The 15,499-nt window shown below is 42.5% G+C and overlaps 1 protein-coding gene across 1 annotated transcript in view; it reads left to right on the top strand.

Annotated features, from left to right (window-relative positions):
* The window catches only part of AMMECR1 (AMMECR nuclear protein 1), a 126,706-nt gene extending 120,242 nt beyond the window's left edge, over positions 1-6,464 (top strand). Inside the window, exons 4-6 of the mRNA XM_043974867.1 lie at positions 2,060-2,150; positions 4,615-4,711; positions 6,041-6,464. Coding sequence (XP_043830802.1) covers positions 2,060-2,150; positions 4,615-4,711; positions 6,041-6,155 — 303 coding nt within the window. The 3' untranslated portion in view covers positions 6,156-6,464. The remainder of the gene's footprint in view (positions 1-2,059; positions 2,151-4,614; positions 4,712-6,040) is intronic.
* Positions 6,465-15,499: the final 9,035 nt, after the last annotated feature.

Raw genomic sequence — 15,499 nt, 5'->3', positions numbered from 1 at the left:
AGGCTTTGAGTACAGACCCAGTGACAGTCACCTGCTTACAGGTTGGCCAAGTCTTGAGAGACTTCTCCCTACAGTGGCCAAAGGGCGATGAAGTTCTCAAAGATCATCCGCATGAGAGACTGTAACATGGTAGAGAGAGCTGGCCTGAAAGTCAAGAAGACCTAGGTTCAAGTCCAGCCACTCACACATACTGGCTGTGCCACCCTAGACAAAGCACTGAACCTCCTCAGATAATTATCTAAAACTATAGGGAGTCTTTTGTCTGCACCCCAGAAATATTTTTAACACCCTGTTAAGTCCTAAAGAGCATGTGATGAATGGAATCGAAGAATTTTGAATCATGAGTATTCAGGAATGCAGTGTTTCATGTAAAATTTGAACTGGGGACAAAGCCACAAATTCATCTGCTTTACATGTGGGTGACCAGGATTATTTGCGTGCAACTTGATGAGGTTAAAAGATAAGCCCTGTGTTTGGGATTTTGATTTTAACCCCCATCGTCCCAGTAATGGAGGTAGGGGCGATTTCTATATCTGAGCTGCACAGGCCTGGTAAAGGGGATAGGTGAGGAGGTCTATTAAGTCAGTCAGGTAAAAGAGCTAAGTCAAACCAGAGACAGTAGAGCTGACCTTCTTCCCTGAAAGGTTTTATATATACACACACACTCTCTCTTCCTCCCTCTCCCCCCTCCCCTCCCTCTCCCTCTAAACACACACACACACACCCCTACACCCCTAAACTCTAGAGATGGCAATAGCTGGGATGTGTAATGTAATGTCAAGTTTCTTGGCCCCACTTGTGGAAAAGTGTTGGCAGAGCCTAGTAGCCCTGGAGATGGTAGCCATGGAGAGAAGAATCCATGGGGAGAGCCTGAGAGGTGGAAGCAGCCAGGGCAGAAGTGGAATGGCAAGATTTCCTGACCCCTGGCCTTCTGTAGAAGTGTCAAGAGTTGGGGGACCCTGGGGGCAGCTAGGTGGCACTGCAGTGGATAAAGCACTGGCCCTGGTGGATTCAGGAGGACCTGAGTTCAAAGCCGGCCTCAGATACTTGACACTTACTAGCTGTGTGACCCTGGGCAAGTCACTAAACCCTCATTGCCCTGCAAAAAAAAACAAAAGAGTTGGGGGACCCAGCTGCATCATAGAGAGAAGTACAGGCATGTGGAGCTGGAGCTGAAGGGCCAGATGGGAAGCCTCGAATGTCAGATTCCTTTCAGGGGAGACCCAGACCCTTTGGGTTGAGCTGTTAGATTGGAGTTCTGTCAAGTTCCCCAGGGGAGTTGGCAAGCTTACTAACAGGTGAGGCACTGAGTCTCCAACAGCCCCAGGTCTGTTTCTTTTCAGGGGGATTGTGAGTCTGGAGGACTTCACTCTGGGAGGGAAGGAGGAAAGAACTGTTTTTGATTAATGAGCTATCGGGAGTCCTCTCAATGGGTGAAATAATGCTGGCCTGTGTCTGAAATATCATTAGACGGGTCCTCCAAAGGAACCGAAGGATCCCATTTACCAATATCTGTAGAGACCTAAGCACAAGTTTTTATCTTATGTTCTCAGGGTAAATTTTACATAGGGTAAAACTGAGGCCAAAAGAGTGATGTTTTATGAGGCTCCCCTTTCCCTCATCAAATCTTGGCCACGTAAGCCCAGAGTTTGGGGTTCTGAGCCGCAAGTTATGTGTATAAGATAGTGCCTTTAATAAATGCTTTCATGTCAATTGATTATTAGTGAGACATTACACCAATGACAGTTGTTTGATATCAGAAGCTTGCTCGTTTCCCTTTGTTGAATTTAAGAGATTTGCGGGATAGCGTGTTTACAGAAAGGTTCAGGGCAGATGCGGCTAAGAACAAGATGCAGTAAGGCACCACACACTGGACCCTAGGTGAACGACATGTTCACTTTCCAGAAACAAATCCCAAACTATGGAGAGAGACAAAAAAGCAAACCAAGTCCCAAAAGGACGCAAGAGTTGACATCGCAGACTTACTACTTAATGTTTCACCTTTGCTGTTTGTTTACTGGGAAAAGCATGTATTAATGGAGCTGCCTGTTTCTTTCAGGTGGGTGTGCATGGCATTAGAATAGAGTTCATCAATGAAAAAGGATCAAAACGTACAGCCACCTACCTGCCAGAGGTCGCAAAGGAGCAAGGTCATTGTCACACTTTATTTCATATGATCTAGTGAAGAATTTAAAGAAATAGATAAATAGCAAATGCAGTATTTGACCCTGTATTCATGTCTGATGATGAATCAACATGAAATTGTAAAGAATGGCTCTTATCTCTTCATACTACTTTATGGTTTATATCAAAGAAGTGAATTGCCCTATATGGCACAGAAGTTGTCTCAGTGTGCTAAGAAGCAGAATGAAAAATGCAAAAAGTAATTAATTGTGCATCATAAAGCCAACTGTTTGCAGAATAGTACATTGCAGCTTATAAAAGTGTCATTTTTCTTTTGGTTTGGGTTGTTGTTTTTTTTTTTTGATGTGCAAAAATTTTAGTGATTAAAAAAAGCTTTGGATATATATTTTTGTGTGTGTATGTGTGTGTGTGTATGTAAACACACACACGTACACACCGTTCCACCAGATGCTTCCTGAAACGCCCAAGCTAATTGGCTTGGAGCAAACCACAAAACCAAAATATTGTCTTTATGATTCTAGCTCTATTAAGAATATTGACTTTCCATTATTTCAAGGCATTGAGAATATATAGGTGGTCCGCACGGGAGCCTGGAAGCAGAAGGATGAGGGTTTTGTACCCTTGGTCAGTGGTTCTTTATCAACAAAAAGTGAACAAGCATGGCACCATTTGATTCTAGTTTCTGCAGAGCAGCTACCCTGGCTTGCTAGCGTCTCTCTTTCCCAGACACAATTCCCAAAGTCTGCTTCTATACTGGCCACATTTACTCGGGCCTTTTGAGTTTAGTAAGTGAAGAATCATTTACCAAAGCTGTTGAGGCTTTTTTTCTGAGCACCAAGTAAATTACTTTTCCCTTCTTTGTTTTGTTAAGACAAAATAGAGGCAAGAACTTATGATTTTTGAGCATTAGGCCGGAAAACGTTTAAGACAGCTAGCTGGAAGAGTGACTGTTAGAGGTACTTTCCAGTCAGTATGCACAGTTTTGGTTACTAGAGAGCCGCCCTCAGTGTGCATTAGAGGGTTTGTGAAGAGCGACAGCTCAAATGAGCCTCCGACTTTACCAGTCAGATTGAAGAACTAGGAGAAAACCCATGAAGAAAAAACACGTAACTATTTGGTTTGAGTGTAGGCTGCGTTTCCCCCACATCTAGCTCACACAAAGCCCAAGTGTAGAGACACAACTTAAGCCTTACTGGTCCCCCCGAAGCACTAGCTTCAGCTTTGCCAGGGGCCCTCCCAGAGTCCAGTTCTGAGCCAGATGCCCTTGTGGTTCTGTCCCAGGGGCCGAGGCGGCTGCTTTTGCTTGCATGCTCGGCACCACCCCCTATCCCCTTGCTATGGCCTGCCGGTATCCCTGCTCCAGAGTGCTTAGGGACGGGGAGCCCACTCCAAAGGCCTGCAAGCCTTCCCATTCCTCTGGTCCTTTGCTTGGGCTCTGGCTTCCCCTTGTAGACCCTAGAGTGACAGCTGCTCAGATGAAATTGTGAAGTTCGGTGTCAGGAGTGGAGAAGTTAGGGGAGAAATGGTGTTTGGTGTCAATGGTCATGAGGCATGCCCAGCCTCATACTTGAGTTAGCAGTAGGGAGAGTGGGCAGCTGAGAGAGAAAAAACCACCTTTCCCAGCTGTCTGACATCCTCCCATGCCAGAAGTTTGACTTCTCGCGTTTGTTTGCCACTCGGAATGATCCTGTCTTCCTAGCTCGACTCTCTTTAACTGGCTATTGTGCCTTAGATTCCACTATGGCATGAACTTATGTAGTTTAGGAAAAGCACTGATTTTTCCCAAATTCGATCAACTTTGAAATATGGTTTTCTTAGATCATGATTTTTGAGCGAGTGAGTGACAGAGAGAGAGAGAGCACTATATGTGTTTTTTCCCTTTCAAAGAGATCTTTTTTGGATGCAGCCTATATTCAGACCAATATAGCACCCTTCAGGGGCAGCTAGGTGGCACAGTGGATAGAGCACTGGCCCTGGAGTCAGGAGGACCTGAGTTCAAATCCGGCCTCAGACACTTAACATTTACTAGCTGTGTGACCCTGGGCAAGTCACTTAACCCCACTTGCCTCACTCAGAAAAAAACAAAAAAACAAAACAAAACAATATAGCACTCTTCAGTACCAATAAAAATGCCCCCCATTTTTGCACAATCTGCATTTGACCCTCCATCAAAGCAGTAGCAAACATGAGTCTTGGTGTCACTAAGTTAGTTAACTTAATTGTATACAAGATTCTCCCCTTCTCTGCTCCATTTCTAAATATGGAGGGAGGAGAGGAAAGTACTGTGTGTTTTCCCAAAGACCCTTATAGTCCCAGTTTCAGCCTTTTCACATGACAGTTGTTCTTGGTCTGTGACTGGGTAGAAGTTAAGGAGTACAGGAGCACTCCTGTTTCTTTGGGTTGACAGCCCTTGGGCATTTTTTAGGCACATGTGTTTGACTGATTCATTATCTGGTTCATTTTCAACAGGATGGGACCACATTCAGACCATAGATTCCTTACTGAGAAAAGGGGGCTACAAAGCTACCATTACGAATGAATTCAGGAAAAGCATCAAACTGACCAGGTACCTGCATAGGGAGTATGAGATACAAGGTTGGATTGTTTTCCTGGCTTAAGTATTGCTCCATATTTTGTTCTTGAATGCTCTCTGATTTTCTCTCCCAGTGCAGAGTGGGAATGAGTTATAGGATCATACTTGGGGGTAGGACGTGCCCAGTACAGGGGCACGTTAATTGACTAGAAGTCAAACCACCCTCAATTGTTTCATATCTTTAACTTTGAGTTACAGTTTTGACTTTTGGATAGAAACTCTTAGATTGAATAAGTGCAAAAAGGACCCCAACTCAACTTGGACCCTCAGAACATCTGCATTTCACTATGCTGACCTGCCAGACCCAGGAGACCCTGATCTTCTTACTTTTACTGCAGAGCAGAAGACAAAGTTGGGGAGGCCGAAAAGCGGAAAACTGTAGAAAACGGCTCAAACAGAGGAAGGGCAATGATCTAAATCAGCTCAGGAATGGGAGGGGACCTGGGGAGAGTCAGGAAAGCAACAGGATGCCCTGATCTTTGAGGAGAGTTCTCTATCTCCTTTTGAACTATCCATCCGGGCATACAAGCACATAGGTTTGCATGAGACTGACGCTTGTTAAAGGAAAAAAGTGTATTCTTCCATTTGTTTTGTTTGATTTCTACTTTTCCCTCCCCCACCTTATCTCACTCAGGGCTAGATACATGTATAGTTCAATACATCTGGTATAAATAAATAAATTTTTATGTGTATGTATACATGTGTATATACATGTATGTGTGTGTCTATATGCACACATATAAAACAAAACCTCTGCCATTGAAAAGTTTATACTTTTTTACTGCAATTGAGTTCCAAAGAAGTCCATAGACAAGCTTTGTTCCCCTAAGAAGTTTATAGAAGTCAAGAGAGAAGACCAGCTTGTGCATTCAGTCACAGTTGGAGCTTGTGTCTTCTTGCTGTGTAAATGTAATGATAACATCCTCCAATTCAATACCAGGTCTTGGTCCTTCTCATCCGTAGTTTAGTTTTTGAATCGTAGGAGAATTTCTCCAAAGATCAGTTTTAAAACACCATTCAAAGCTATTCCTGTTAAGTTAGGTCAAATCCGGCCATGGCTAAGAATTTTGAAGTGAGTTGTCCATTCTGGTCTGTGGGTACAGTACAGATGAAAAAGCCTGAATCCAGAATTGTAAATTCACAAAAACCAAATGTTCTTAGCTATAATCAATTTCTTAAAAACATTAGATACTTCTTTAAGATGCTGCTTTCAAAAGGCAACGTAGCTTAGTGAATGGAGAGCTGGCCTCAGTCAGAAAGACCCACTTCTTCGGGTAAATCTTTTCACTCTTTTTCTTCTAGGTACCGCAGTGAGAAGATGACCATGAGCTACTCGGAGTATGTTGCCCACCGTCAGCATCATCACTTCCAGAATGGCATTGGGCACCCTCTGCCACCTTACAACCATTACTCCTGACACTGAGCCACATGACCAGTCCCTGGACCTCTTTCCAGGAGACCCTCCCCCTTCTTGGTCTAGCTATCTCTATTACTGTACCATTTTATGATGATAGCTTCCGTTGCCATGGTGAGGCTTCTCCTTAATTGGTGAAGCCCATTATGGTAACGGGTGGGAAAAAATGCATTTCTTAAGTTCATCCCATAATTGTTTTTATTCTTTTAGGTCATGGACTTTTTTTTGCAGCATATATAATCTTTTTTTTCTTTTTCTATATTATTATATCAAATTTTACTTCATTATATCAAAGCTTGTTTTTGTTTTTTACTGTGGATGGAAGGAAGCATTTAAAGTTTTGTGATTCTTTTCCATATATACACACACATATAATATACATATGTGTATGTGTGTATACATATATGTATGTGTGTGTATAAACACACACACACTTATAGTGGTTGAATTTGTTTAGCTAGGGAACAATGCATATCAGATTCAGGTATTTACATTTTACCCTGAATTCTGCCTTCAGGGTTGACTTTCTTATGAAGACTTAGTCTGTATAAGTCTCTCCCCCCCCCCCCAGAGTGATATTTTTCATATAGTCCAAATGTATATGAATTTCAAAGAGCTAGTATCTAAAACAAAGAAGTCTCCCATAAGGTTTGTCACAGAGAATGAGAAATCTTTTATGCCTGTGTGCCAGTTATAAATAGGAAAAACGTCCTAATCACGTCACTGAGTCAATTAACAAACAAAAAAATCATCTGTAAATAAGAAAAAACTACCTTTCAAATATGTTACAGGAATCACTTTGAAGAGCATTGAATCTTAGGAAGAGAGCAGATGTAGATTTTAGTGCCTTTGACTGGGAAAGTGGAATCATTGGGGTGGGCAGATTAGGAAAAGGCAATTTAGAGAAATAACTTGTAGCACTATATGGTTTCTCTAGATGAATCCATGTACTAGACAATTTCCTTACTTGTAGATTTTTTTACAACTCTGAGGTCTCTTTTGGTTGTTGTTGGTTTTGAAGCAAACAGCCAAAAAGCGACACTCTGCTGATGTCTTCTCACTTAAATGTGTTAGTTTCAGGTTGCACATGATTGGGCAAAAGCTGAGATAGATTGTCATGATTATCAAGTTTTGCCATGGCTTCAGCTACTTCTGTCTGTTCCAGAGACAGTGCTGGAGTTGTAGAATTACTAGGAAATAGCTTGAATCACTTGCTGCACTACACACTCACAAGAGGAACGTAATTACTGTATCGATAAGATGTTCATTTTTAAAGCTGTAGTAACAGAAATGGGATTTAGTTAAGGCACGTGTAGAAGTCCCCCCAATTATGGGGGGTGGCCAGTCTTCCCTTAATGTACAGAAAGAAAACCTCTTCATGCCTTTGGGAGGTAAGTGAGTACATTGCCTGGAAAGTGACAAACCCTAGAAAACAAAAGAATTTTCTTCATTTAGAATAAGTGAAGATGAATGTTTTTCAAGCAAGAAACCAATATGTAAATTATGAATATAGGTATAAAACAAAATATATATTCTAAAGAGAGAAGAAAGGAAATTGAATATCCAGTCATTATAAGCCATCGATTTGTTCTAAGCGGTGGCATACTCCTAGCCCAGAATGGGAATTGTGTCTCTATTTTCTAAGATAATTGGCTAAATTTGCTGCTCACCACCGTGGCCAAGCACCTCTGGTGGCTTTGGGGCCTGATGGTGGTTCTCAGAAGGTTATATCAGTTTTCCTTCATCCACAGCATCCATTGTCTAGATAGTAATTTCAGTTATGATGCCTTAATTCAGAAGCCAACTGGGGGCCAGAAAGGGACTCTCAGTCGCCAAGTCTATATGTTAAGCTTAGAAATTTGCCAGGCGAGCATTAGCTATTGGGTTTTAGCAGCAACTTTGGTAGTGTCGTCTTGTTTCTACTTGGAAGCATTTCAGAACAGCATCGCCTTTCAGTGGAAACTTTTTTTATGCCCTTATAGGGAAACTGAGCACAAGCTGAATGATGATGTCTGCTGCAAAAAAAGAAAAAAAAAAGAGAAAAAAAAAGAAAAAGAAAAAAAGAAAAGAAAAAGGAAAAAAAAAAGACCAATATTGTTGTGAAACCCATGTTGTCCATCATCTCAATACAGCCTGCTCCTCCTTTTGGGATGAGCTTATTGTTAGAAGTTTTTTAAGAAAAGATCTATTCTATGTGTGTGTATTTAAGGTGCTAATCAACCTGGAACAGGTCACGTGACTGGTCATGCGGACTCTAAAATCATATCCGATTTTTTTAAATCCTTCATATATGCAGATGTTATACAGAATTTCTTACCAGTGTAATAATAATATACTGATGATGTAACCATCCTGCCGGCTTCAGAGGATGAGGTCAGCAATACTCCATGGCCTGGAGGAAAAGGGTAGTTTCTCTCCTTTTAGATACAGTATAATGCACAATTAATGTTTGTCTCTTAGTAGCTTTCGACTTCAAGACTCTAGCAGAAAGGTCGTTATCCAGACTGTATGGTGTATTTTAACCAAATCAATGCTGGGCCCAGTTCACCTTTCCCAATATATTATGAACTTTGTAATCTGAATTAACTTTGGACACATAGAAATGTAGCATGTATTTTCAAACTCAGAGACTTTGATTTGCTGAGTTGTGTTCTAACCAGTGGTAGGTTTATTTGTTTGGAAACACAAACTTGTATTGCACTTGTGATCACCCAGACATGGGGTCATTTTAATTCTCTTTAAACAGCCCAGAAATAATACTTGAACTCCATTTAAGTAGCACAAAGTTTACACGGCCCCTTTTAAATGTTAATTAGATTAGTTTTGTTTTTTTACTTATAGAAATGCAACTGTGTAGTGTTTTTCCCCTTGGAAAAAAAAAAAAAAACAAAAACCATTTTACTTGGATATTTCTCAAAAGGCTTCCATTTCTGGAAGGGATTCCTTGTTCTTTGATCAGACTGACCAGGTCTGTCTTTAACTGAAAAGCTCTTTTGTAGTCCTCCTCCAAGTGGCCTTCTGACTGCACCAGCGCGTGCTGCTCCCCTCCCCTCCCCTCCCCTCCTCTCCCCTCCCCTGCCTGTGCCGACACCACCACCACCACCACCATCACCACCACCATCACCACCACCACCCCCCCACCATGAGGCCGACCGCAGCTTGGGAGGGGGCCCCGAGTCTTCCTCTCCCACCCACCCCCTCCAAAGCACTCACGATTGTCCCAGAAACACATCCAGCCTCCTTTCCCAGAACACCAGAAGTTTGTCATATTCTATTAGTCTCTTTTCTTGTCTTCAAATATGCAGGCTTTTGAAGCTGTCATCCAGAATAGGTTACATCTCTCATGTGTTAGATCAAACCAAAGACACCTCCAGCCATGCCCAGATGCTGCTCCCACAGCCCGCCTTCCGGTCCTTACAAAAAACCTTGCAGGATTCAGCGTGTTAACTTTTTTTATTTTTGTACAGTTTCTAACTGATTTTTTCTAGTGATGTTCATTGAATTAAGTTTATTTGAGGAGTGTGAGCACATCCTCCAATTAAATAAACTGGTGACTTTCCTTTCATTAAAAAAAAGAAACCTACTGTGTGCCTCTCAGATTTAAGGGTTTCTGATTACATTATTCTCAAGACCAGCAATGATTCTTTATATACAAAGATGTGTTTTCCATGTTTTTTATCGCTATTTCAAAAGAGAAAAAAAAAACCCTCTTACTTTTGCTCTGGACCCGCTAAACTGCGCTGGTACCTGAACGCACTGAGAAAACGCTTTTGTAACAACCTCTGACTGTTTTTGTATATCAAAGCTGATTCTTTTTGAAATATTTGGATCTAGTTTCTATCTAAGTTATTTTTGTGTTTTGTATGTTAGGAAAAAAAAAAATTTCTTTGACTCGGTCACCAGCATAATGAATTCTCGGCAATGCAATGGTGAGCCCTTCGGAGCAGGGGCTGCCTGGAGTAGCCTCTGCTTTCCTTTTTTAGTAACTCGATGATGAATTACATTGTTATTACAACAATTGATCCCCTTCCATTTTAACTAGATCCTCCTTCCTTCCACATTTAATTGCTATTAGTGTGAAGAAACTGTTGAAATGGGCATGTTAACATAAGTATGGCTTTTAAAAGGTGAAAATGTGCAAAAAGACAAAAAATATAGGTTATCTGTGGGTCTGTGAGATGGCTGTGGAAAGATATTGTAGTAGTTTTAACACTATTGTTATTACCTTTTAAATCATTTACCCAATAAAATAGAAAAAATGAGTCACCATTGGTGGTAGTCCATTTCTCTGCTTTTCTGCTTCATCTTGGGAATGTGCATGGGGACGTTCTACCAAGAAGGTAGGCGGGATACGTTACTAAATGTGATGGCATATGCTGACTGGGCCTGTCCAAGAATCCAAGTGGAAATGAGGTGGTTTCCAAATTGCGAGGTTGGGCTATAAGTAGCCCTATCCCACGTGCTTTTATACACGTGGCCCTCATCTCTGGCACTGAGCTGTGGCCGGGAGAAGTACACAGCTGGGTGGTTTATTGACCAAGACAGCTCTACCAGTCCCCAAATCAGGAGGGAACGGAACTTCTCTAGGAGTTGAAGCTGGTTCGTCTCCAATCAGTGATTCCTGTAGATACTTTCACGTTGTAGGCCTGCTGGTGTTGGTGGTGTGTCCCTGCCATTCACTGCACCCAAACCATGTCCTTTTCCTCTGCCATCAGGAGCTTTCCTGTTACTGTGGATGTACTGAACAGGAACTCCACAAGGATTGGGTCACTTCTTAGACTATAGGGCCACCTAGAGGTCAGAGACATAGTTTCCTTGGATTCATTTTTTTCCCAGGTAACTCCAGTACATCGACCACTCTAGAGCAGGGGTTCTTAACCTCTTTTTGGGTCCTGGGCCCCTTTGGCAGTCTAGTGACAACTTTGGCCCCCTTCTCTGGATTGTGGCTTCAAATAACTGAAGGATGGGGCAGCTAGGTGGCGCGGTGGATAAAGCACTGGTCTTGGATTCAGGAGTACCTGAGTTCAAATCCAGTCTTAGACACTGGACACTTACTAGCTGTGTGACCCTGGGCAAGTCACTTAACCCTCATTGCCCCAGAAAAAAAAAACCTGAAGGAAATACTCCATTTCACTTAGAGGTTAGTGAAAATAAAGGTGCCATTCCCCACCCCCCACCCCCATCTAAGTTCACAGGTTCCTTTGAATCTCTACATACCTCGGGTTTGAGATCTGGATGGAGCTCCTACCCTGCACCAAGTGGTGAGTGAATTCATTGAACAGGGTAAAGAAAGGCACCTTTTAACTCAGGGAACTCCAGGTATGGGATAAATTTAAAGATGTAAAAAGCCCTAAAAACAAGGGATGAAGAAACCAAGATCAGGTATACCTTACCTGTCAACAGCAGAGGTCATAGACATAGTCTCCTTAGATTAGTTTTTTTCAATTAACTTCCTGTTCTGTTGAAAGGATTTTAGGAACGAGACAGATATGCCTTGGTTACGTTCAAGTTTAATAGTTCAATGTAATTAAAAGTAACAGATTAAGAAAAAATATGGGGCAGCTAGGTGGCGCAGTGAATAGAGCACCGGCCCTGGAGTCAGGAGTACCTGAGTTCAAATGTGGCCTCAGACATTTAACATTTACTAGCTGTGTGACCCTGGGCAAGTCACTTAACCCCAATTGCCTCACTAAAACAAAACAAAACAAAACAAAAAAACTTGACAGGTAAAATCATGAGGAATTGTTAAAAAAAATTCACAAAGGCAATTCCTTGTCTGCAATGGATACGTTGTCAAAGGATAGGAGCTGAATTTCAAAAGAACAAATTGATTAGTCATTTAAAACTTCCCTGGTCCAAGAGATACAAAGTGAAACAACATAAAGGTTCCACTTCACACCAGTCAAAATTAGCAAAAAAAATCATTTAAATCGATCAAGCTCCTGGTGGGATTGAAGAGAAAAAGGAGCCACCCCGTTCTGTCACCCAGATTCCCAACCTCAGAGTCATCCTTGACTTGTCTCTCTCCTCTTCTTTCTGCTCATATGGCTAGCACTCTGTTTCAGGTCCTCATTACCTCTCTACTTACAATAGTCTCCATTTGGTCTTTCTTCCTGCCTCAGGTCACTCTTCTGCATTCCATTCTCTACCCAGATGCTCGAGTGATTCCTAAAGCACAGCCCTAGTTGTTTTTTCTTCTAAGATACAATATAAAATCCCTCCTACGATTTGTATCCCAAGCTGATTCCAACTTCTCTCTCTGGCTTTATTGCACATCCCTCTCCACACACTCTTGTCCCAGCCAAACTGACCTCCTTGGTTTTCCCCATATAAGACACTCTCCCTCCTGTCTCTGTCCCTTTGCCACCCCCCTATATCTTAGGATCCCTAACTGCCTTCCAAGCTCAACTCAAATGCCACCTCCTGTAGCAAAAGCCTATCTTTGTTTCTTCAGCTGCTGGTGCCTCCCAGCTTTTCAAAAATAGCTTGCTTTCTATTTTTTATTGAAATCTCTGTGTACGTTTGCCCTCTTCCCCAGTAGAATAGATCCAAAGTCCCCAGCTGGAAGGGATCCAAAATCCTACCTTCTCATTTTACAGAGGAAACAGACCCAGGACAGGGAAGGGACTTGTCCAAGGTCACTCATAGGATCCTAAATCTCAAGTTGGAAAGGACCTCAGAAGCCAACTAGTCCAACCACCCTCATTTTACAAAGGAGGAAACAGGCCCAGGGGAGGTAAAGAACTTGTGCAAGGCCACAGGTAGCAGGCATCAGAAGTGGCATTTGAACCCAGGTCCCCAGACTCCAGGGTTAGTGCTCTTATGTACCACGCTGCCTCCCCCTACTTGGTGGTAAGGATTATTTCACTTTTGTCTTCATACCCTCAGCACCTAACCCAGTGCCTGGAATCATTGCTGGTGGAATTGCCAACTCATAAATCTTTTTGGAAAGCAGTCTGGTAGTGTGTGACAAAAGTTATGAAAACAATCATCCCCTTTAACCTTAATGATTTAATGTCTTTTAACCTTATCAATCCATTGTTGAGAATATACCCTTACTGTGTCATTTTTTTGTTTGTTTTTTTTTAGTGAGGCAATTGGGGTTAAGTGACTTGCCCAGGGTCACACAGCTAGTAAGTGTTAAGTGTCTGAGGCCAGATTTGAACTCAGGTCCTCCTGACTCCAGGGCTGGTGCTCTTTCCACTGCAGCACCACCTAGCGGCCCCTTCCTTCTAGTCCTAAGGAGTTACCTTAGGACTCCTCAGCTTGACCAGGCTCACACTGCTTTTATCAGAGGGAAGACCTCACCTTAGGCCCTCCTGACTCTAACCCACAAGGTCCCGCTGCCTCAATATCAATGTTAATAACGAGAAAGATATTTGAGTTCCAAAAGTCAACTACAGAAATCCAGGACAAGGGAAATATTTCACATTATTCGCATGATGTGGTAGCAAGAGAAGAAGGCAAACCAACTCAAACCTGGATTGAATTAAGTATAGTGTCCCAAACAAAAGAGGTGATGAGACCTGCAGTGGTCTCGGCTTATCTGATGACATCTAATATATTGCGTTTGGCTCTGCGGGCCACATTTTAAATAGGACATTGGAAGGCAACCAGAATTATGACAATTATGCTGGACAAGGATTGGTTGATAGAAATGTAGACAGGGCAACTAGGTGCTGCTGCAGTGGATAAAGCACCAGCCCTGGATTCAGGAGGACCTGAGTTCAAATCTGGCCTCAGACACTTGACACTTACTAGCTGTGTGACCCTGGGCAAGTCACTTAACCCTCATTGCCCCTCCCCCCAAAACAAATGTAGACATTGTAGTCATTTAGCCTAGGAAAAGGGGATGGGGGGAGGGGAGAGGCATTTCCTTAGAAATCACTTTGTATATAATTAATATTTAATTTCCTATATATGTATTATTCTCCCCTGCCCTCACCCCTCAATAGAATATAAGATCCTTGGGGGCAGGGACCCATTCTAAAAAAAAAATCTTTGTATCCCCACTTCTCAGCATATAGTTGGTGCTTAATAAATGCTTGTTGAGGGGCAGCTAGGTGGCACAGTGGATATAGCACCGGCCCTGGATTCAGGAGGACCTGAGTTCAAATCCAGCCTCAGACACTTGACACTTACTAGCTGTGTGACCCTGGGCAAGTCACTTAGCCCCAATTGCCTCACTAAAAAAAAAAATGTTTATTGAGTCAACAAGTTACATGACAACTGTAAATATTTTAAGGATTGCCACAAGGAAGAGGAATTAATATTGATCTGAATGGTCAGAGCTGGAAGCAATATATAGAAGGGAAGGGAAAAGGAATAAGCATTTGTTTAGAGTCTACTATGTGTCAGGCATGCTAAGTGCTTTTTACAAATATTATCCCATTTGATAAAATTACAGAGAAGCAGATTTCAACTAAACATAAAGAAAAACTTCCTACCAATTAAAGCAAATTGATAAAGGGACTTGCTCAAGGTTTCAGAAGCCTTAAAATATAAGAGCCAGAATTCAAACTTCAGTCCCATGATTCTAAGTTCTAAACATTCCAAAAAGGAATGAGAAGTCTCGGGATGTAGAGGGTTTCCTGCCACTGGGGGGTGGGGTTATAAATGGAAAGCTGAGGAGTGGAAGCTGGTCTGGCAACTATCAATCCATAAACATTTATTAAATGCCTATTGTATGCCAGGCACTGTGCCAGCTGCAGAAGACTGAGACAAAAATGAAACAGCACCTGCCCTCAAAGAGCTTACATTCTATTGGGGGAGACATGAGCACATATAAGTATATAGGATGCGAATAGAAGGTAATTGAGGGGAGAAGAGGCAGTAGGCAGCTGGGTGGTGCTGCAGTGGATAGAGTGCAGGGCCTGGAGTCAGAAAGACCTGAGTTCAAATTTGGCCTTAGATACTTCTTGGCTGTGTGACCCTGAGCAAGTCATTTCAACCTATTTGCCTCAGTTTCCTCAACTGTAAAATCAGCTGGAGAAGGAAATAGCAAACCACTCCAGTATCTCTGCCAAGGGAACCCCAAATGGGGTCACAGCGAGTTGGGCACGATTGAAAAAGAACTCAATGGGCATTCTTTCCAGATGTCCTCCATATGTATCCCCAACCCAGACTCAAACGTGCTGCTTTCCAGTCATCTTCCTGCTGAAGCTTCAACCTTCCAGCCTGGGAGCCCTCTACTCCATATCTATCTGCACCCAGACCTAGCTGCTGTCTCTGGCTGTCTTCATGCCGTGCGAACCTTCTTCCTTTCCCCTTTTCCCCTTCCACCAAATGAACACTCCTGGTGTATCAGTCGATGTTCTTTGCCTCCCCTACTCTTCCCTGTTACTTCC

This window comes from Dromiciops gliroides, chromosome X, assembly GCF_019393635.1.
Source record: "Dromiciops gliroides isolate mDroGli1 chromosome X, mDroGli1.pri, whole genome shotgun sequence".
In the NCBI taxonomy this organism is placed as follows: Eukaryota; Metazoa; Chordata; class Mammalia; order Microbiotheria; family Microbiotheriidae; genus Dromiciops; species Dromiciops gliroides.
This window is presented reverse-complemented; position numbering and strand designations above follow the sequence as displayed.